The sequence below is a fragment of the Mytilus galloprovincialis genome, chromosome 8 (assembly GCF_965363235.1).
Source record: "Mytilus galloprovincialis chromosome 8, xbMytGall1.hap1.1, whole genome shotgun sequence".
In the NCBI taxonomy this organism is placed as follows: Eukaryota; Metazoa; Mollusca; class Bivalvia; order Mytilida; family Mytilidae; genus Mytilus; species Mytilus galloprovincialis.
The window spans coordinates 27,996,562-28,021,043 of record NC_134845.1 but is presented as its reverse complement, the minus strand read 5'-3'; the positions used below and the strand labels follow the sequence as shown (position 1 = coordinate 28,021,043).

The 24,482-nt window shown below is 31.9% G+C and overlaps 1 protein-coding gene across 1 annotated transcript in view; it reads right to left on the bottom strand.

Annotated features, from left to right (window-relative positions):
• Positions 1–267: 267 nt before the first annotated feature.
• LOC143085469 (WD repeat-containing protein 19-like) overlaps positions 268–24,482 on the bottom strand; it is a 30,389-nt gene continuing 6,174 nt past the window's right edge. Inside the window, exons 8-34 of the mRNA XM_076261827.1 lie at positions 24,299–24,380; positions 23,122–23,213; positions 22,202–22,557; positions 21,853–21,959; positions 20,678–20,803; positions 20,029–20,178; positions 19,490–19,570; positions 19,105–19,171; positions 18,157–18,332; positions 17,849–17,886; positions 17,318–17,415; positions 16,746–16,807; positions 15,968–16,078; positions 15,362–15,600; positions 14,806–14,881; positions 14,429–14,511; positions 13,898–14,038; positions 13,471–13,560; positions 12,828–12,952; positions 12,100–12,209; positions 11,546–11,689; positions 9,733–9,829; positions 8,869–8,993; positions 3,784–3,865; positions 3,013–3,287; positions 1,409–1,485; positions 268–756 (exon numbers count right to left, since the gene is read on the bottom strand). Coding sequence (XP_076117942.1) covers positions 642–756; positions 1,409–1,485; positions 3,013–3,287; positions 3,784–3,865; positions 8,869–8,993; positions 9,733–9,829; positions 11,546–11,689; positions 12,100–12,209; positions 12,828–12,952; positions 13,471–13,560; positions 13,898–14,038; positions 14,429–14,511; positions 14,806–14,881; positions 15,362–15,600; positions 15,968–16,078; positions 16,746–16,807; positions 17,318–17,415; positions 17,849–17,886; positions 18,157–18,332; positions 19,105–19,171; positions 19,490–19,570; positions 20,029–20,178; positions 20,678–20,803; positions 21,853–21,959; positions 22,202–22,557; positions 23,122–23,213; positions 24,299–24,380 — 3,325 coding nt within the window. The 3' untranslated portion in view covers positions 268–641. The remainder of the gene's footprint in view (positions 757–1,408; positions 1,486–3,012; positions 3,288–3,783; positions 3,866–8,868; positions 8,994–9,732; positions 9,830–11,545; positions 11,690–12,099; positions 12,210–12,827; positions 12,953–13,470; positions 13,561–13,897; positions 14,039–14,428; positions 14,512–14,805; positions 14,882–15,361; positions 15,601–15,967; positions 16,079–16,745; positions 16,808–17,317; positions 17,416–17,848; positions 17,887–18,156; positions 18,333–19,104; positions 19,172–19,489; positions 19,571–20,028; positions 20,179–20,677; positions 20,804–21,852; positions 21,960–22,201; positions 22,558–23,121; positions 23,214–24,298; positions 24,381–24,482) is intronic.

The following is a 24,482-nucleotide window of genomic DNA, read 5'->3' as shown; positions in this document are numbered from 1 at the left end:
TTTTATTTTATTATGTTTCCTTGTTTTAAATGCTGCTGTGGATTCATTTATTTTCCTGGGTATCAATTAAAGTGGATTCAGGAAAAATGAAATTTCAGTGGTATTTATTAATTTTGTAAATATGAGACCAAAGTCTGCATACAAGCTTCTAAAAAATGTATAGCTCGTTTACATTGTTAATTTATAAACATCAAATCCACAAAATTGTTTACCCACAAAATAACAAAATAATCCCCTGTACAATACAAAATAAAAGGACAAATATAATACACTTCACATCTACAGTTTATTATTGTAGAACAACCATGTTTACATGGACGGAATATTACAATTTACATTCTAACAAGAATTGATAATCTTCAGTAAAACATATCAATTAATAAATATATAAAAAATGTATAATAGGAATGTATTAATGTCATATAACTTGATACTCTACAATTCAGCATTAAATGAGAAAAACAAGAAATTTCCTTGAATTTGTCATGTACAAGTTCAATTTGTGCAGATCATGTTAATACAAAAATAAAATTAATTATTGAAATCAGGTCCATTGTTAGGATCCCTAAAGCAGTTTGTTATGTCCAGAGAATGTTGAATATTGTTATTCATTCTGGACTTCCTTCAACATTGTCTTTGTTCTATTCTGTTCCTTCTTCTGGGTTAAGATATTTAGAAGGATCAGTGATTTTCTCTAGATTTTCTTTCAAAACTTTCTCAGAGCACATAGGACAAGTTTCTTCAGTCTCCAACAGCCTACAAAAAAAAAAGACCAATCATAAACTTATTAAAACTAGGATATAAACAATGTTACTCACTGTATGTTAATCAAACAACTAATTATCTATGTACCTTGCAGTCATAAAAAGTTTAAGGCCTGATTCCGTACTCAGACTAAGAAATAAACCCATAAATATATTGGATATGGTGTTTGAACACATACTTTGAACTCAAGAGTACTGAATAGTTTTATAACCAAGAAGACAAAATGAAAATGTGCAATCAAATCATGATTTTTTAAATATATAAAATTTCATTTTTCATATGATAATGTTAACAAAAAATATTACAATATTTAATATCTGATTATTGGTTGAAAAGCAGGTTAAAATTTATGTTTAAAATATTTGTTGGGAATTTTAATTTAGCGTACATAAAATATATATAAATGACTTTTGACCATATACTGTACAACTTTGATAAAGAATCTCTCTCTCTAATAGATAGCTGTGAATCTTTGTCCAGGGTTGGCTATACTTTTGGTCCTTTTCAGATTGATCAGCTCATCAACATTTGATTAAGGTTTTGGATTTTCTAACAATTTTGCCTTGAGGGTCACTAAAGAGATGTTAATTGTCATAAATGCAATTCTGGACAGTAAAACTGATACCATTAAATTTATTCTTACCTAAGGAATTCAGAGAATATAGCAGGGAAATCACACTTAGGACAAGCTGTTAAATCATCCTTCAACATATGTCGTCCCTGAAAAATAAAGGGTTAGGTTTAATACTAGATTTGTAACAATATGGTCAATTTGGTAACAATTGTTTGTGGATTTAGGAAAATTGTCTATTCTTGGTAAGTAGATATTGTAATTTGCCAAAGTTTACCTAAAAGACGATAAAAAATTTGCACTACTTTGAATTTATATTTAAAATTTATGATTCTCCTATATCCAGAAATTGTTTTAATTAAATTTTACTACATGAAGATCTAACAGGAGTTATTTACTACTGGAAATACTGGTCATGATTTGTACTATTAATCAATTATCTGCATTTTGAAATTGTGAGCTTTTTTTTTTATTAGTAAAGTAGAAAAAATATAACTGCTTGATAAAACAGTACCAGTTGCTTTTCAAGATAAGTGTAATATGAAAACTTACATGCCATTTGTCATGTGTGATATTATACAGCAATAGTTTAACAAGGCTAATACAAATGTAATACATAATACGTATTATTGGTTATTTCAAGTAAGCAATCATATTAGGCAATAACTTTCAGTATGAATTTCTATAGTATATATAAGTTAAGCAAAATTTGATCAAAATTGAAAGATCAAGATAACCAATCAAATTTTTAGTTTAAACATATTCAATATGCCAAAACAAAGCACAAGTACAGGACAAAAGTTTTTCAAACTTACACATTCTCCTTATAAACAGTATACTACAATTTATCTAACAACACAGAAATATTTCATCACAATTTAAACAAGAATGTGTCCATAGTACACGAATGCCCCACTCGCATTATCATTTTCTATGTTCAGTAGACCGTGAAATTGGGGTCAAAACTCTAATTTGACAATTAAATTAGAAAGATCATATCATAGGGAACATGTGTACTAAGTTTGAAGTTGATTGGACTTCAACTTCATCAAAAACTACCTTGACCACAAACTTTAACCTGAAACTTGCACTATTATTTTCTATGTTCAGTGGACCGTGAAATTGGGGTCAAAAGTCTAATTTGGCAATTAAATTAGAAAGATCATATCATAGGGAACATGTGTACTAAGTTTGAAGTTGATTGGACTTCAACTTCATCAAAAACTACCTTGACCAAAAGCTTTAACCTGAACAAACGGACGGACAGACGGAAGGACGGAAGGACGGACGCACAGACCAGAAAATATAATGCCCCTCTACTATCGTAGGTGTGGCATAAAAATTACAATGTTAAGGCATACAAATTTGAAATCTATTGTCTCCATTCCACCTAAATAACCAATGAAAAAAGACAGATTTATAACAGCCAAGAAGTTTTCTTCCATCAGGTGTTTATTTCAAATACTGTTTCTAGTAAAAGGGGAAATACCGTGAAACCTGTTTTGAAAGACCACTCATTGAAAAGCAAAACAGTGGTCTCATAAGACAGGTGGTCTTTTAATGCAGGTTCAGTCTATAGGAAATGCACTAGAGGGACCTTTAATTGTTTTATGCTAAATACAGATGGTCTCCTCAACAGGTTTTACTATATGTGTATATCATTGTTTCATACTTACTGTTACAGTGCAATAAGGAATGCTATTTTTACAATCTGGACAGAGCAGATCAGTTTCTGGGATCTGGAATCCACAGTAAGGACAAGGTGTTAGTGGTTCCTCCTCCTCTGTCTTGTCTGGTTTCCTCACAATCACTTCTATTTTCTTCTTATATTTCAGATCTATCTGATTCCTATATTCAGGTCGCATCAACATGGCAGCATAACTGAATGAAGAATTCTTTAAACCAGCCCTGTGACATTCTATCACTGTTGATGTCAATATAGGGACAATATCTGGAAAATATTAAGAAAAATATAAACATATATTTCATTAAAAAAAATTAGACACTTAATTTCTAAAAATGTTAAGTTATAGGCACCATCAAACAGTGTGATTGCTATAAAGATCTTGTCATTAGGTACAAAGTCAAGCTATAAATTTAGTAAATATTTCTAATAAGCTGCTGAAAATTGATACAAATGATCTGGATATTGTCTATTTACAGCAAAAACTGAAAGCCCTGCAGTTCTTCTTTAAAAAAAAGAAAAATATAGTAAAATCTGACATTTAAGATGCTTGATTTTTATATCAATTACAATATGGTTTGTGTAGGTCAGCATAATCATAGAACTGAAACCAGAATCAACCACTATATTCAATACATTTCTACACTCCAGATTTGTGGATGTATGGGAAAACAACCTAACCACACAATACTAAATAAGAACAGACTTCAGAAGAAAACTAACAGTTTAGTAAAGGTTTAAATTGATATTAAGTTGAACTTACGAGATGGAAATTTACTGATATTGTTTGCCACCCTGATCAACATCCTGCCTCCTTTAAGATGATCACCTCTTTTCACATGAATCTGAAATAAAATTGACATATACATGTATCGAGACATTTACTGAAATATATTTTTGAGATGTATGGTTCATCAAAATACAATATGCAAAAAGGTTAACATGACTGTCATAGTCCAGCAGATAGGTGCAATATATGAAGGAATTGTGCACTTTGTGTTAAAAGCACCAAATTTTGCTCAAACATACTTTTATCTATACTCTTTAATTTAAGATATGGAGGCAAGCTGGAAATATAGTTAACTTCCGGTAAAATCCAAAATGGCGGATGCATGTTAAAATTTCAACTTTTCTCAATTCTCTCTCAATTTTTTTAGTTTTAACTACAAGACCTGATGTTTTAATCGATCTGAATCACATTTATTGGTTTTCAGTATTGTTCAAGCAGAAATTAGGTGACGTTTGGTCAACTTCCGGTCAAAATTTCATGTTACAATTCAAGAAAAATGTCGACTTTTAATTTACAAAAAGTGAGAAGAAGGATGTAATAGAATCATGTATTTATTTATTTATTTGGAGACCATTAAAATTCAATTCATATGGTGAACAATATTGTTTCATTATTATATTTGAATGCAGATAGACATACACTTTATAAATCAAGAGTCTAAATAACAATTCAAAGATGAGCTCTGAAATATTTAAACTTTTTGAGACATAAGATGATCAAAGCCCAGGTAGTTCTTCCTCAAATGTTGTAGAGGTTGGCTGGACTTTATTTTAAGTTCATTTATATGTTTTGGAGTTTAGTGTGACATCCATTTTCACTGAACTAGTACACAATTTTTTATAGGGACCAGCTGAGGACCACCTCCATGTGCGGGAATTTCTCGCTTCATTGAACAACCATTGGTGCAATCAGCTGTTGTCTGCTCTTTGGTCAGTTTGTTGTCTCTTTGACATCTTCCCCATTTCCATTCTCAATGTTAAATGTATAATTTGTCAAAATATGACAGACGAATAGCTGCAATGCCCTACACCTCCAAAGTGTATCAATATTGGTGCAGAATATGTTACTTTGGCGGGAAATCTTGTTAAATACAAAGAACTTCGATGTTAACCGTCTAGGACCAATCTGTATACACAATATGATGGCAGTGGTCTTCTTTGTACCATGCAAAAAAAAAAAACAATGCCACATGGCATAAGGCCTGCCATCTTAACACAGAACTAAAATTAGACATCAAAAGGATACAGATAATATGTAAAAACAACAGGCAATCGCAGCTGCAAACCAGCTTATCATGAAAATTAGCAATGACAGACTGTGTATGTTACTTTTGTTGTTCGTATAAACCAGATGAAAACCTCCACGAAGAAACAACAACTCATGTTGATATCCCTTTTCGTCGATGTGTACTAAAGCTTCAGTACACAACTTTATTAGAGAATATCAGTGCTTGGGATCTTATTGTACAAGAAACAAAATATCATGTCCAATGACTTGCTAATCTTTATCGACAGGCATCAAAAGTCTCTAGTGAAGATGAAACTGAATAAGGAAGAGACACACGAATAATCCATGGAATCGCATTAGCTGAATTCATCAGCTACATTGAAGATTCCATAACCGAGGAAGATTTAGCACCATTATTCAAGATGCCTTGGCGAATAAGAAATATAGGTGTTGACATTGAAGACAGAGTTCATAGTACAAGATTTTACATTTATGGGTTGTTTGCCTGTGAGAGAGCTTTCACATGCTTTCAGAGATGATATAGGACCCTCGTTTCAGAAAGGAGGTGACGATGAATTTGACTCAAACTAAATGCAGATTTATAAAGCAGTAACAATTATTCGCAGCGACATGTTTATTGTTACATTTAGGTTTGACGGTAGTTTTCCAGTGCACTGTGAGGAGAATTCTGTTCCAAGATCTCTCGTAACTCTTGTTAGTTTGTTGTTGTATGGACAAGCTATAACAACCGGAAACACTAAAGATAGCTTAGATGTTAATATTCAACAGCTACAAACGAATTCTTAACGTTTACTCTCCAAAGTCCCGTCATCATGCATCTAAAGAAACCTCTTTCATATGCACCTAGGAATAATGATTGACTATCAGACAAACAACATGAAATAAACCGGTTGTTTAGTCAGATTGAGGCACTTTTAACAGCAAACCCATAAGCCCTGCGAAGATGGATGATAGCTTGACAAGAAATTGCAAGACTTGCTAAAAGAGTTTGAGCAGAGGGGTGAAAGATACCAGAGGGACAGTCATATATCGATTTCTTGATGAAGAGGACACAACTGACCATGAACAGAAACTAAGTGCTCAAAACTGTTTATCCATAATGTAGCTTTTGTGATAGAAGAGTTAGGAAATCAATTTCTTGAAGACAGCAACGAACTGCTTGTTCTGTATACCAATTTAATATATAGCTCCCTCAGCAGTTGTTGATACTATTCGTCGTTCGTTGAATAGAAATAGATGGACAGTACCAGTATGAAAAGTTTATTTAAGAGGAAACTTAGATGAGTCCTTTAAACAAGAAAATCACACCCATCCACCAACATTTAGTCTCATTTAGTTTAATACAAAGTCTTTCCAAACATTGACAAGATGTAACTATTGTAGACAATATAACGATTGACGATACAAAGAGACGTTGTCAAAGGCAAACATGCTAACCACGAAACTGATAGAGTTTCTCAGGTGTAGAAAAAACAAAACAGAGTTTATTCTATTTCTGTTAAATTATAAACTAATGGATGCACACATTTTCGGGAAGAGAATTATTGCTACAGTTGATACCGATGTAGTAGTACTTGTTGTGTCCTGCTTTCATGTCACAAATGCAGCTGATATTTATGGGTTTAAGGACTGGAAAACACTTCAGATGCATTTCATTTCATGAGCTTGCTAACCTTTTAGGACAAGAAAACGCATATATGCATTGCCTCTTTTCCATGCCTTCACTGAATTTGACACTGTGGCATCGATCGCTGGTTAAGGAAAAAAACAGCATGGGATACATGGATATCATTTAATGGTGTCACAAGAGCATTCATCGTTATGAGAGACCAGGATTGCGTTCAATATCGTAGCAGCTAGCCTACGTAGTGCAACGTACATGTTTGTCTACAGAACTAGAAGTGTGCTAGCTGCTATCAATATTTATGTAGCAGCTAGGATAGCTTCACGTTCAACAGTCCTAATCTACGTAACCCTATGTAGCCGCTACGATATTAATCGCTGCCCTGGCGAAAACTCTGAATGTCGAAACCACTATTATACAATTAATCGAACGATTCGTTATTCTGATGTATGATCGAACAAATATATCAGAGAAGGTCAATGATATTAAACCTTTTTTTTGTCAATAAATAAAATAAAATTGAGAATGGAAATGGGGAATGTGTCAAAGAGACAAAAACCCGACCATAGAACAGACAACAGCAGAAGGTCACCAACAGGTCTTATTAAACATATGTATTTCGTCTCTAAATTACGTTTTCGTTACATTTTTTACCAAAAGTGCCAAAATTCTGAATAAAACACCCTGAGGGTTTCAAAGAAATGATACATTATTTCAAACCATGAATACACAATAATATTATAGTCTAGCAAACTTTGACTACCAGTTGTGAGAATTAAATAACCATTAATCAGTTATCAAATGCATGTCCGCCATTTTGATGATAAAACCGGAAGTGGATAAAATCAAGCTTGCCTCCATATCTAATTTTGTTGAGAACGGTTCAAACTATATTTCTACCAAATTTTATGCTTTTAACACAAAGTGCACAATTATTCACCTATCTGCTGGACTATCATGACCATTGAACCTTTAGTAAAGAATTATTGCCCTTGAAATCAATTCTGAAACTCCCATTTTTGCAGAAACCACACAACTAATTTAAAGTCTTGCTTTTGAAATATGTCTTCTTAATTTACCACTACCTTTATTCATAAAAATATTCATCTAAAATATTTTAGATTTTTTTTCACATCCTCACTTAACCCTTGCATGAATTTCCTGTTATAAGCATTATACACCATTCTTTTATTGCCTCGGTGGCTTAGTGTTATAAGTAGTTACTACTGTAATCACTAGCCAGTCAACACTGAGGTTGTGAGTTAGAACACCAATTGTGCGGGTGCACTCAACTCCAATTTTAATTGACTAGGATTGTCAGTTTTCCTAACGAAGGTCTGTGGTTTTCTCCTAAGTGCATGTTTTACGATGTGAATAGGACTCATGCATAATGTATGTATTAACTGTGGTCTAGAAATATACCATAAATAAAGCAACCAATGATGACAATAAGTTAGGAGTTAACAAAGATTTTTGTTTCTATACCTTGACTAATATATAGCTTTTTGTTTTTGTGTCTATACCTTGACTAATATATAGCTTTTTGTTTTTGTTTCTATACCTTGACTTAAGAGATAACTGTATTGTATTTGAAGCTTTAAGGACGTCCATCGGTAGTTTTACTGTCGCAAATTTAGTTTACCTGGCGACGCGGAGCGGAGACAGGTAAACGGGTATTTGCGACAGTAAAACTACCGATGGACGTCCGCAAAGCTTCAAATACAATACAGTTATCTCTATTCTAATGCAAAACAAGTTCATAATTAAATTTCAATCATTATTTCAGTGTAAAATCTTCATTAAAGAAAATTCCGCGAAAAGATGTTATCTTCTTTGGTCCCTACACTAGGTGACGTCATAGGTATGCTTCCGGCGTCAAACATAAACACCGGGCGTTTTCTGGCTTCTCTGCCGCTTCAAAATGTAATAAATTTTGATAAAAAGAAAATTTTTAGGCGCAACAAGTGAGTTTTTTGTTTATTATTGTAGAAAGAACATGTCAACACATTCCGAAATTCAAAATGTCGGCTTCCTTAGTTACAGACAAGGAGATAGAGAATTTTACGCTTGCTGTCATCCAATCAGAACAATTGTTACAAAATAATTGCATTAGAATAATATATAGCTTTTTTGTTTTTGTTTCTATACCTTGACTAATATATAGCTTTTTGTTTTTGTTTCTATACCTTGACTAATATATAGCTATGTAGGATCATCAGGTTGGTAGACATTTCTGACGGAATTTTAATTTTCTGTTGTTTGAGTTCCTGGAACATACTGAACAGTACATCATGGGCATTCCTATAGTTACCTGTTAATAAAAAAGAATAAAATAGGAACCTGACACTAAAAAATAATAACATTGTCATTTAGTTTAGCTTTGTTCACTAAATCAAAATTACAACTTCTTGTTAGAATATGATATCTATGATAATCAATGATCAACAAATGTTGTTATAGAAGCCAGCATTTTGTAACTGATCAAAGTGTTACAGGGGGCAAAATCATTACAATCATAAACTAGAGGTTCTGTAAGTAAATATCACAATAAGTTAATCACACATTAAAAGTATAAAAAGTATTCTTATGTTGTACTGTTATACCACTGTCCCAGGTTAGGGGGAGGGTTGGGAAACCGCTAACATGTTTAACCCCGCCACATTATGTATGTATGTGCTTGTCCCAAGTCAGGAGCCTGTAATTCAGAGGTTGTCGTTTGTTTATGTGTTACATATTTGTTTTTCATTCATTTCTTTTATATAAAAAAGGCCGTTAGTTTTCTCTTTTGAATTGTTTTACATTGTCATTTCGGGGCCTTTTATAGCTGACTATGCGGCATGGGCTTTCCTCATTGTTGAAGGCCATATGGTGACCTATAGTTGTTAATTTCTGCGTCATTTTGGTCTCTTGTGGACAGTTGTCTCATTGGCAATCATACCACATCTTCATTAATTATTAGAAGCTGAACATCTTTTAATAATTTAAAAGAAACTATCATTAAATTATTTTTAATTTCTATGAAATTATGAATATAATATTAAAATACAAACCAGCATTTTGTTCTTCTCTGGCTATGATGATAGCAGTTCTAGCCGCCTCTCTGTACTGTTTCAATGCCATGTACAGTCTGAACAAGTACTTAGCATCCTATACAAATAGAAGAAAATTATGTTTCAATGCCATGTACAGCCTGAACAAGTACTTAGCATCCTATACAAATATAACAAAATTATGTTTCAATGCCATGAACAGCCTGAACAGGTACTTAGCATCCTATACAAATATAACAAAATTATGTTTCAATGCCGTGTACAGCCTGAACAAGTACTTAGCATCCTATACAAATAGAAGAAATTTATACTTTAAACACCAATTTGTTGTACAGGAGTACTATTGGTTCATTTCATTTTTTGTTTAAAGTTGATATTTTTCTTGAACATTTGAAACAAACATTGTTATTTCAATAAAATATTGTGGATTCGCTTATATATATGGGAAACCAGTTTCTGTGGATTTCCTGGGTAAACATTGACCACAATTTCAAAGGGTTAACAAAGTACCGTATACATTTTCTATATGCAGACTTCAGCAAAACCCTGAAATCAAATATATCCATCAAAATTGGTACCTTCTTTAATAGATGAATCACAACACTGCTTTTTAAGTACACTTTTCTTTATACCATTGTACTACTTATATTAACAGCTTGACTGTGTTTTTTCTACATCAGGATTTGTAAAATTTCTGACAGGTTGAAAAGTTTGACCAATACATGTATAATGAATTGAAATTGGGTAAACATTTTCAATGAACTGCAATAGAAGGAGAAGTGTTTTTTATAATGACACTTACCTTGGGCATGTTACTATTTCATTGTTTATGACTCTATGAAAAGGGGGTGCAGAATATACATAAGTGTGGACTATATATGGCCGAATACGGTAGTCTTTTTTATAATGACACTTACCTTTGGCATGTTGTCAGTCTCTCCCATAAGGAAGTCTATCAGCTGTCTGGTCAGACTGTCATCATTGGCTCGTCCTACAGTCTCTATGGCCAACTCTATAGCTTGGCTATCTTCTCCGTTACACTTACCTTGGGCATGTTGTCTGTCTCTCCCATAAGGAAGTCTATCAGCTGTCTGGTCAGACTGTCATCATTGGCTCGTCCTACAGTCTCTATGGCCAACTCTATAGCTTGGCTATCTTCTCGGTTACACTTACCTTAGGCATGTTGTCTGTCTCTCCCATAAGGAAGTCTATCAGCTGTCTGGTCAGACTGTCATCATTGGCTCGTCCTACAGTCTCTATGGCCAACTCTATGGCTTGGCTATCTTCACCGTTACACTTACCTTGGGCATGTTGTCTGTCTCTCCCATAAGGAAGTCTATCAGCTGTCTGGTCAGACTATCATCATTGGCTCGTCCTACAGTCTCTATGGCCAACTCTATAGCTTGGCTATCTTCTCCGTTACACTTACCTTAGGCATGTTGTCTGTCTCTCCCATAAGGAAGTCTATCAGCTGTCTGGTCAGACTGTCATCATTGGCTCGTCCTACAGTCTCTATGGCCAACTCTATAGCTTGGCTATCTTCTCGGTTACACTTACCTTAGGCATGTTGTCTGTCTCTCCCATAAGGAAGTCTATCAGCTGTCTGGTCAGACTGTCATCATTGGCTCGTCCTACAGTCTCTATGGCCAACTCTATGGCTTGGCTATCTTCACCGTTACACTTACCTTGGGCATGTTGTCTGTCTCTCCCATAAGGAAGTCTATCAGCTGTCTGGTCAGACTATCATCATTGGCTCGTCCTACAGTCTCTATGGCCAACTCTATAGCTTGGCTATCTTCTCCGTTACACTTACCTTGGGCATGTTGTCTGTCTCTCCCATAAGGAAGTCTATCAGCTGTCTGGTCAGACTGTCATCATTGGCTCGTCCTACAGTCTCTATGGCCAACTCTATAGCTTGGCTATCTTCTCCGTTACACTTAAGGAAATGTTTCATTGCCTGAATAATTACATTTTTAAACTCATGATTTCTCAATTTACAGAAATACTTTATGTGACTACTTAAAAATTTGTGACTTCTAAAACAGTTGTCAAAAATGACTTTTGACTCTTAATATGTGTTGGTTTTTTTTGTGTGTAAAGAAATTACATTCCACACAAAATTAATTTTTCAAAATCTTGAAATAAAACATACAAAACGATGTTCCTGTGTGCACAACATGTATGTCTGGAATAACCTTCACATATTCATTCAAGGTCAAATGTTTGGACTTCCAAAAATATAAAAAGTTTGACAGCATTAAAACTTTCCCTTTCACTTAGTACATTCTGTTTAAATTTTAGCATTTTTTCTTTAAAGAAAAACAATTTCTTGGGAAAAATGTAATTCTGCAGTTACAAAAATCTTACTCTCTTGTATTGTCCACTTAATAAAAAGAATTTTCCAGACAGGAAATGGTTCTTTTCATTCTCGAAATGTAAGGCAATACTCTGGTAGTCTTCAGGGGTTGCATCAGGTCCTAAAATTAAACAGAATTAGTAAACAAAAGGTGTAAAGAAATAATCAGAAAAAAATCAAATGGTGTTTTATATATTATAAAACCAGTTTTAATTTAAGGCCAACAGTCAGTTGAGAAAATTTCAACAGAAAAACAAATATTTTTTTTGTTCAAGGAGGCTCAAGGGTACAAAAATTTAAGCAAACATTTAAACATTATTTTTTTCATTACAAATTTTATTTATTACAACATTAGTTGTTACTTTATGATATGGTACAGAAATCAACCAAACAAATCAATCATTTTTGTCCCCAGATGACTTTTAAAATGTTTATATCACTGAAAAAGCTCCAAATTATCTCCCTTTGGTGAAAAAAATGCCATTTTTTTTGCATTAAAATTGAAAATATCTTTTTTTAAACTCATCAGTGACAAATATTTTTTATTATTTTAATGTTGAAATTGAGCTGTCTGTAAATAATGCAAAAGCATCTGTTTGGTTGCATTAGACTTCCAAAATAATCAATTGAAAAATACATCAAATATACATCATTCTTACAAATGATGTTGATTTAAAATTGTGAATATTAATTTAAATAAGACTTTTTACAGATACAATGTAGCACAAATATGTATTACCAATAATGTCAGCATAGGTCTCCATCTGATTATGGGCCTGGGCTAACTGGAAGGCCTCGTCATTACACTTAGACATGACCAAGAATTGTATGGCAGATGAATAGTCATTCAATTTCTGGAAAAATCTGAAAAATAAATGTGAATTTGTGTAACATTCTACTTTCTTTCACACACTGTTAAATTGGGAATAAATTAGAAATCAAAAACTTTTTATGCATCATAACTTTTGTCAATAGAAGCAAATATATACTGTAAACCAACTAATTTTCGAGAGGGATTTATTGTCAGGACTTTCGGGAATAGAAAAATATCGCGAATATAAATCATCGTGAATATGTAAAACTTGGATTTTTCCTTACTTAACTACATCAAGTAAATTTGAGAATCTCTAAATTAAATCGCCGCAAAATGGGCTAGAAAGGGCTTAACACGAAATAATGTATCCATGAAAATAAGTTGGTTCACTGTAGTTTATAAGAAGGTACAGTGTTAAAAATAGCATATTGAGAAAACATCTTAAAGTAGATATATTATAAGATAGTTCCTATCTAAATATCTTACTTGGGTTTATTACTTTCTGATTAAATTTTTTAGTCATTAAATATGGATCTTTATTAGCATGTACAGTTTCTGAATAACTTACTTGGCTACCATCTTAGCTCCCTCTATTGACTGAGTTTCTCTCACATATTTCACAGCTTCCTCAGGGTTTTGTAGGAAATCCAGATTAATTCTGAAAAAAATATAATAAACATTAAAAATCCTATGAGTTAAAATAAAATGTAAATTTGTATTGTGGTTCTACTGTATATTTCAAATTTAATGACAATCTTTTGAAGATAAAATTGATGATGGACATGTCATTTCATAAGACTTTTCTGATTGTACTTTAAATTAAAAAAAATTCTGAAAAAAACCAGGTATATCTATGTAAATCGATGTACACATTTATTAATGTGAAATTGTCAAGATAGGCAAAAAGTTGAGATTTATTTAATGTAATTACAAAATTTTCTTAGCTTATATTTTGAAAAATATTCTGTGCTATTTTATGTCTTAACTGAACTGACCTGATCACTTGATCCCAATCTTTAGCATTCTTGTAAGCCTCAGCTGCCTCTTTGTACCGACCGTCTGCTTCCTTGGCCTTGGCGTACTGGATGTGTATCTTTGGTGATGTAACATGGGAAAGCAAATCTCCAACTTTATTCCTATAAATCATACATAAAATATCTATTTATAACTTGCTGGCCTTCACAATCTTCTAAGTGTACAGTAAACTTTTATTACTTCTAGTCTTAAAAACATTACCGTATATCCTCACAAAAATTGCAAAATGTATAATTACTTTTGTTAAAAGTTACACAGGCAAAATGATAAGACTTTGATTAAAGTTGTCAGAACATAATACTGCATGCATAGACTTTCATAAAAACTACCATAAAAATACTGCATGCAGGTGTAAATTTCCCGATGTCAATATCATACATTACTTTTTGAGCACTGCTTCAATCATATGTTGCTATACACATGCAGTGTTGTCAATTGACGGAATCTACAGAACATATGAACAAAAGACATTTCTAAATGGATATACCCACCAGTTTTTAGCCCTGATGTAAACACTAGCTGCCTTGTCATAATATCCACCTTGTTCATACAGAGTTGCTGCTTCTGTCCATTGCTACAATGAAAAATTGTACCATAATGAAAATGTATAATGTATAATATTTGATAAGAAACAATGGAATAATAGAAAGTCGTGGAATACAGCTAAATAAAATAGTATGTGCATAGCAAAGAAATTGTAACTATTCTTAATAATTCAAACTTCAAAAGAAAAGATAATAAAAAATAAGAGGATTGAAGTTTTGTGGTAAAATGGTTCCAACATTGCATTTTCTTTAATAAATCAATTTTAATCAGAAAAGATAATTTAACTACTGCCATCATAAATGGACATAAACACTATACATACCTTCATACTTTCTAAGATACCAGCACACTCCTTCTTCAACATCCTACTTGGCATTTTCATTGCCATTTGAACACCCCTGATAATATAAATCAATAAAAATTTAGAGTGTATATAAATACCTTGATTTATGGTAATTTAAAGCAAAAAAGTCCATTATATCTAATCTGTACCCTATGTACTTTCTCTGTTAAGAGTAGATAGCTTAAAGAGCATTATAAAAAAAAAAATGAAATAATGTTCATAATCTCGTAATCATATACAATATTCACCTTTATAATTTTATTTTAGTTAGTTTATTTTACAAATTATATTGAAATTCTGTTTCATATTCTCATTGCTACCAACAAGTTACAACTTTATTGCCATGATAAGTATTTCTAAAATATCTACAGTTATATTCTAAAAGCATAGATTTCCAAGAACTAATTGTAAGAAAGTTTTTATGTAAAATGAAATTTTCTTAGATTTCATTAAAAATGAACTGGATCTATTTTTAAAGCAATGACCACCTGTAAAGCACTGTTCAAATACAAAAAGAACAAAGGTTTATAAATACCTTCTGATATCTCCCATCCTAATGGACATCCTGGCTATCCCAGCAACACACACTTCATCATGTTCCCTGTCCTTCTCTTCTCTTGTTATACCCTTCTCATAATGGGACAGAGCATTCATATAGTCACCAGTAAACTCCAACTGCTGAGCATACTCTCGTGAGATGTATGGGATCTGTTCTGGAGCCAAAGCTTTTGCCAGTTGTAGAGCACTGTCCCAGTGTAACAAGTCTCTTCTCATCTGAAAGAAAATAAGATTAAATTTGCCCATTTTAGTATAATGACTATCAAAACACAATAAATATGGAAAATAAGGAAAATAGAATAGGTGTCCTTTAGACAAAAATTCTTTCAAATTAATGGGGAAACTTAAAGAAAGTGACCATTAAAATACCATTTAAAGGTTAGAAACACTTCATTATTTACAACACTATATGTGACTTTGTATTCATGAAGGACACATATTTAATTGCACAATCTAACAGTTTAAATTTATCTCAGTGCAAAACAAACCTTTTTGATTTTTTTCTTTAATTTAATAACTGTCCTGTTTTATAGTAGTTGACACCATAATAGTTTTACTAAATAATATATAATACAAAAACTACCTCTAGAGCTGCAAGTGGTTTTCCTGAAGCTAAAAACAAATCTTGAGCCTGGTTGAATTCTCCCAAAAACATAGCTATGTTTCCTGATAACAGATTACGGTCTTCCAAATTCTGAAAAAAGGGTCTATATTTCAAACAGGTTTTTCTTTTTTTAGAACACATAGTTAAAAAGATCACAATTTATACACACTGCTCTCAAGCCAAAGAACGTTCCAGTCCTTAAAACTTTGACATATTTCATATTGTGCAGCACAATGTCTTATGTTTACAGTGCCTAAGAGAGAAAACATGGTTTCTATCCAAAACATAAATTTTTACCCATACCTGCATGTCCAACATTGTGTTGGTATTAAAGTGAACAATTAATTACAGTGTAAACAAGTAATTTATATTTCTATAGGAAAGATGATGTGAACTTAATCAGTATATTCATAAAATTGAGAATGGAAAAGGGGAATGTGCCAAAGAGACAACAACCCGACCATAGAAAAAAAAAAAAAAAAAAAAAAACAACAGCAGAAGGTCCCCAACAGGTCTTCAATGTAGCGAGAAATTCCTGCACCCGGAGGCGTCCTTCAGCTGGCCCCTAAACAAATATATACTAGTTCAGTGATAATGAACGCCATACTAATTTCCAAATTGTACACAAGAAACTAAAATTAAAATAATACAAGACTAACAAAGGCCAGAGGCTCCCGACTTGGGACAGGCGCAAAAATGCCTATCTAGTGGTAATGTTCTAACATCAACAACATTAAATAACTTAATTAATACAGACCCTTAACTGATGTAATGATGTGACCATGCCAACATCTCCAATATCCCTGTATACTCTAATGGCTGAAAAAAGTTAAAACAAATAAAAAGCTAGCTCATATTTCAATTAAGAAATGACACTTTAATCATTAAAGATTATAAAGATACTGAAAGTGGTTGACTGATTCAATAAAAACAAATCACTCTTAAACTAGTGAAATCAATGATTATCATTTTTTAAAGCTATCACATGAAATCAAACAGACATATAACAATCCAATTGCATGTGTTTGCAAGCAATTTATATTTCTATTTATGTCTATATCAGGTTATATGATCAGATTGCCACCTTCAGAGGTCATCTTGATGGTTATTTAGATGGCATCTAGACTGAAATACACATAAAATGCTGCTACATATTATAAAGTCCATTCATTGTTTATTTTAGACTTTTTTTTATTTATTTTGATAAACATTTTAGTATGATATAAATCAAATCTGAGAATTTTAGTCTAATCAATGAACATGAATTTGAGAGCTTATGTCCCTTTAAGGGCTGAAATAAATCCAATGTCAAAATATTGTAAAACATACCAAAGTCCACCTCTAAAGCCTTTAGAGCTCCTTTTCCTAAATCAATCCAAGCTACAATGTCATTCAGTTTCTGACAGAATGTCCAACAATCCTTAAATCTAAAATTCAATTTGATAAATATACATGACAATAGTATATAATTAGTATAATGATAATAAACTGAATACTAGCATGACTGGACAATAATAAAAAAATAATTAAAATGAAAATGGTGTAGACCTATATTTCTGGTAAGGAAGACTTACTGATTGATTGATGTTTAACAGAATTTTGTGGCAGTCAGGTTTTATCGGTGGAGAAAGCTGGAGTGCCACGAAAGAACTGCCAAATTTCAGTAGTGAACTGACAATTCTAATTAATTAAAACTCACAACCCTGGATGATTTAAAGAAGAATTGTTCAAACTTACATAAAGGTTGTAATATATACATGTCAAATAATCTATAAAGTTTGTTTTGCTTTATATAAAAAACAGTTACATCAAATATAGTTATGTATGGATGAAACATATCCTATTCAAATAGAAAATTACCTCTTCAGTAAAATTCCTTGCTTCAGTGCAGATCTTATCTGGAAATAAGAAATTAATAATACAATATTGATATAAATATAAATCATTGTGTAACAATTATAAATAAGATTTTTTACACATGTAGGACCATCTTTAACAAGTGTGAAAGCTCTGTCCTTAACCATATTGTGTGCCTACTGCTGTCTGCTTCTTGGGAAGATATTTTCTTTTTTTATTCAATCATCAATCTTTTTTTATGATAATATCTAAGGTTTTGAGACAATTTGTCCAGTATATGACTAATAATTACCTCCCTTTCACTAACTCACCTGATCTGGACCTAAGTTGTCCTCTATGTTTTCACCAACTATTGCTGAGTGAGTATCTAGTGTCTGTGTGGCTAACCTTCCACTCTGAGACTGAAGAGTTATCTCCCCACCATACATTAGTATAGGTATGTTACCATAGGGAAGTTTTGATTCACCAACAAACTCCACAACTGGTCCTATAATATCAATATAAACATAACTTCAGACAGATCATGAAATGTTTATCAGTAAATAGTCATGAAAAGAAAATTTTCAGTTGTTGAGTTTGATGATTTTATACTTTCAAAATATTAAGGCATAATTTGTAGAGGATACCTAAAATTTTCATGAAAGAGGAAACCTTAATTTTATTGGTAGAGCAAAGTGACCAGTGTCAACCATGAATATTTTGTTAATAACTATCAGACTTTATCAAAAGGGGGGGGGGGAGGCAGGACCTTTTTTGGGACGTGGGGATGGAGTGTTTTTAAGCTCAGGATTTCGGGATTGATACTTTCGGGATCAGGGAATTCCTTTTTTGAATTTCGGGATGTCGGGATTTTAATTTCTTTAAATACGGGACCTCAGGATTTCATGTTTTTAAGCCCTGGATTCCAGGATCAGGATCCCTCTGACTCCCCTCTATCAAAAACCAGCAAGAAATCTAAAAATAATCACATCAAGTTTCACACTCCTGTTACATAGGTAATATGCTGAAGGGTTATGTGCAGGTAAATGTTAACTGTATTTGGATACCACATTCAAGGTATTTTCTCTTGTTTAAATAATATAATTATTCACCATCAAATAATAAAAGTGATAGCAAGGACTAAACTGATAAGTAGCTTTATTAAGAGAGACAAAATTTAAAAGTAAGCCCTATAATGCATTTTCAGATAAAAATCAGTACATCAGAGAATAATAACAAGCTTATATGAAATCTGTGTGAATATGGTATTAACAACTTACCATGCATACTTTCTCTACTGTACATATAGGTATAAATCTTTTCATCATCGTAAGTAATAAACACACCCTGTGAAAAAATAGATTCAGGTAGTTAAAAGTTTTTATAGCATTTTGTCTGTTATTAAAAGTACTTTTTCTACTGAGTTAGAAATATATTTCATGTTTTCCCTGGTTCTCATGAGGTCTTAAATTACTGCTTTATCTGTAATCATGAAATCAATAAAAAATAAGTATCATCATAACAAAAAAGGAAATTCATTCTCGGAATTTATATTTTCAACCTAGTTCATATTTTTTAAGCCACTAAATTTTGATTATTGCTAAATAAAAGTCAGCTTATTGATCATAAGATTATACACTGATACAATCTATGAAGAAAACTTACTCTATCTGGTGCCCAGTTTTCCCACAATGCACCTTTGGCTGTTGTTTGAAAATTTGGTATATCCAACACTTGGTCATTCACCTACAAAGATATCAAAAAGTCAAAATTCAAAAGTTTAGGTCAATACAGTTCATAGACAAGATTTAAAGGTCTGTTATGAGTATGTTTTTGTTATTGGAAATAATAGATATACTAACAATATAAACCTATTGATGGCTAGGGTATTGAATCCTTATGAAAGTATAGCTTTACCTGTAATTTATAATCAAAATCACCCTTATTTTACTTTACTTTAATGCTGAACTAAATGTTATTCATATCTGCTGATCTGCCACTGAATATATGATTTTAAAAATACTAACCATGAACAAATTTCACAATCTGATTGTTCTTTAAACTAGATTTCTTTCTGTTATAGATAAACTCTTTTAAATTTTAAAGCATATGGAACAAAAAAGGCTTATCACATTTGAAATTTTGATTTTTTTTTACTTTAAAGGATATTGAACCATTACTTTAATTTATATCTTCTTACTTACAGGATTATAAACAAATCCATCACTTTTGTTATCAATAAAGATGACTCTAGTGCCGCTACTGTCAGGGAAGATATTCTTTATTCCTACTATATGTCTAAACTCATTCACCATGTTCCAATCTTCTATGTAGAAATAATTAATTCCTCCATTCTAAAAAAAATATTTAAAATTTGTATATAAATGTGTTTAGGCCACGATCAATGATTCATTGATAATCATTGATCTTTTATATTAATTTTACCACAGGTTGGCACTTTATGTAAAACATTTTACAAGCAATATTATATTGGCATGAAGGACTAATCAATAGTAAAAATAAACAAAAATTCAAGCCTGTTTTAAAAACTTCATTGAGTTGAAGAAATACTACGCTTAATTGGTGCAATGGCCAAATGAACAAACTTTAAGTTCACTTATTTAAACTGTGAAATATTCTTAACATAAATTGATGTTAAAGGACAGATATAAAATGATTTTCTTGATAAAAGTCTGTTGGTGTTGTAAAATACAATTTAACAATAGCCTTTGTGCTCGAACAATTTCTTCTCCTTTCAAATTATCTCCATATTTTTGTTTGTATCATCAATCGTTTTTCACATTAAACTTGAAACTAACATCCTTATCTACAGAAGTTATAAGACATGCTTACATCAGTTCCATATATAAGGAACTCTGGAGTAATAGCATGACACGTTATTCTGTTGTCATCCTGGTCTCTCTCTGGGAATATTTTGGTTTCTCTCTCATCAGTTGTTCCTTGGGTCTCACCTTCTATCTGGAAATTGAAACGTAAAGTAAAAATCATTTACAATCATCAAAATAACAACAACACGAAATGCAGTTACTAGGAATAGTCAGTTCATAATCATTTGTTTAATTCTGGAGTAGAACACTAGTAGCCCTAGGTAGCACTCCACAGTTAGGTGTGTAGTTTCGCATTTTGGCCCCTGTGGATTTTTCAAATATGAGAGCTAGTGTGCAATAAAATTCATTTTTGGATAGCTGAGTATTAAAATAGCCTTTGTATTGGGTTTATATGAACATCAAGATTATGTAATGTATGTAATATAGGCTGTTTTCTGTATGACAGTCCGTATTTGCATGTCCCTACCATACATTGGTCCGGCAATTATTGCAATGTATTTTTCCAACTTTTTATTGCACGAACTTTGTGATTGGATTTTACGAAAAAATGAGGCGAAAGACACCCATTTTTTATTTGATCATTAGGAAGATTCATGAAAACAGTTTCTAAAAAGGTATCACTCAAAGGCATTGAAATTCTAGTTTGATAAAAATTTTGGGGGGATATGTGACATGTCCACCCCCCCTTTTTGCAATATTTTATGGTAAATAAATGCAGAATGTTGCCATGGATACACATAAAAGGAATTAATTTTCACTCTTTTAACTTTTGAAAATCAAATCTATGGAATATACTGATTACATACATATGCACATGTACAACACAAACAGTTAGGTTAATGTATTAGAAATCCAGGAATAGGAGATGATAAAACATTTTGTGGCTCATTTTTAATTTTATTTTCTAACTGTGGAGTGCTACCCTAGGTAAAGTTATACCAAATAAGAAATTAGTATAGTCATTCTTGTCTGAAAAATTATATTTCAAGTTTAATTCATCTCCAACTATGCAGTATAGGCTTTGCTCATTGTTGAAGGCTGTACGGTGACCTATAATTGTTAATGTCTGTGTCATTCTGGTCTTTTGTGGATAGTTGTCTCATTGGCAATCATACCACATCTTCTTTTTTATAGCATGGTGAAAAACTAAATCTTCTGGGTCAGGAATGTTATATTTACCATATGAAGCTGGACTTTGCCCTCAAACCTAGCTGCAGCGTAATCAGCATTAAGACACACAGACTGGACAGTACCAAGGTATTCACGATCTTTTAATTTCTCTATCCCTAAAATATACATATTTCAAAATTAAATCATACTATTTGGGCGGTAAAAATATTTTTAAATTTAAAAAAAAATACATATTTTTGTAATAACTAAGTCTTGTCTGTGACTTTACCAATATGTTTCCAAAGAACTGTTGTATGAGTTACAAAAAAGATCATATTGTACCTTAACTGTGAACAAAAGAACAGAAATTAGTTCTATTGAAAAAAAAGATAAAGTATAAATTGAGATATTTTCATACCACCATCTCCCATTAAATAAAACCATGCTCTGTTATTCATTCCAACAGCCAAGTGATAAGGTCCAAGTCCTACAAATGATGGTTCTACATCTATTGGTATGGTCGTTGGTTGGTCCTGTTGGATATTATCTTCAACTGTAACTTCTAACAGTGATGTCAGATGAGCAATCCTTGTCTGGTTACAGGAGGCCAACATAGGGAGTTTTGTAAGATACACATGTAAATTTCCACGGTTAGATGAGACGGCTAGGAGTTGTCCGTCATCTGTCCAACCTATTTTGTCCAATCCACGCTCATCGTCAAGTTGGATGATGGCAAACATTTCTTTTAAATCAGATAAATCATGGATCTTCACACTATAGAAATATTTGGATTAAATCAGTATTTCATTAATGTTATGTTTAAACTAAATTTATACAAAAAGAATTATATAATTATATAAGGTCTCAAGATTTCTTTCTTAAAAAATGCTTTTAAATTTGATTTTTTCTACTTTCAATAAATAGATAACTGTAAAATATTAGTCTTATGAAAGTTGTTTGGTTTTATAACTTAAAGTTGTAGCAGCATTCATGAACCATTTATATATCATGTGTTCAACTTCCTTCTCAACTTTGGTTTTGAAAGTCATTTCCTTATTGACAGTCTATAGTTTTCTATGTTGTGGTTGTGTTCTCATTTATTCTTGTTTTGTTTTTATCATGGCTTTGTCAACATCTGAGTTTGAATATCCCTTTGGTATCTGTGTCTCACTTATATCATAAGCATATAAACCTGATGTCTGCATGGGAAAATCATAAAAGCTTATGTAAAATTTATGCATCAAAATTATAGTCAATGTGAGGCTTGTTTATTTTTCATAATAATAAGGGAATCAAGATACAGTAAAAAAGGTTGTGCTTCAAAAAATGTATACTTACCAATTGTCGCCACAAGAAGCCGCCTTATTTAGTGAAGTCGATATTCCAATACATGTCAAATTGTCCTTGTGATTCCTGGCTTGAAAAAGTTCCTATTGCAAAATACATAAAAGGTTTTTGCTACTAGCGTTTAGTCAATAAACTGATTCAAAAGTGATAATGTAATATTTTTTTTCCTAACTTTTTAACAAACAATAAGTTATACTGAATTGTATACGAGTTACAAGGGATTTTCTTAAAACATTTGTTGTTCTTCAATCAAGCCCAATTTTCCTGAAACACTATAAAATATCAATTGAAATGGCTTAACTCAATCAAAAGACATATTTACACAAGTGAACATACACTGAAGGAATAAATTTGATCCAATGTAAATACAAAATCAATTAAATAAAGTGGTAGATGTAAAACAATTTCAGAAAAAACAACAAGTTTACAAAAAAAAAAATTGCAATATTGTGCAAGGGGTTCAAATATATAAAAAGTGGCAATACACCATAAAGCAATCATAAATTAATAAAATGTATACAATAACAGATATTTTAACTATTGTCTGTGTGAATATATATCACAATTAACTTTAAAATATCGCAAATGGCAATCAAACGTATTTGTACAATTTTATTTAAATAAGGGGTACTGAAACTCAGTTTGATTGAATTTTTTTTCAATCATGATGCAACACTGACAACCAATCAAAAAAGTTCAAAGTTGTAAAGTCGTATTATGGTGTCACAATAATGATAAAAATTATGATACATTTTTTTAATTAAGAATTGAATGCTCTTTTTTGTAAATTTATTGGGGTGTAAAAGCGTTGACCGAAGTACATTTTGTATGAAGCGCGGTCAACGCTTTTACAACCCTATAAAGTTACAAAAAAAAGCATTCAATACTTATAATTACATTTTTACCTATAGGATCCTGAAAACACGCCTTTTATCAAGATTTTATTTCATTAACCAGTGCACTTTATTGTGGGACCTTGTGTCATCATGAATGAAAAGTTGCATTGTGTAATGCAATTGATTAAGGAATATCAGGAGATTGCTAGTTAGCCAATCAGAATAACGTATTATAATGAAACATACATCTAATGTAATTATTCTTTAATATAAAACAAAATAGGAAGATTCAATCAATTATATAATACTGTTACCATGACAATCAAACTAACCTGTCCAATTTCCTTCATGTGTGTAGATATCACTACAAAGAAACCATTTGAAAATCCTATCATGATGTAACCATCCCCATACCTGAAAGTAACCAATACAATATGAGGTGAAAACTCCATGTGTCTTATTCTAATAGACATCTTTACACTTGTATGCAAATTTGTCAGCCATTACTTTAAGTCA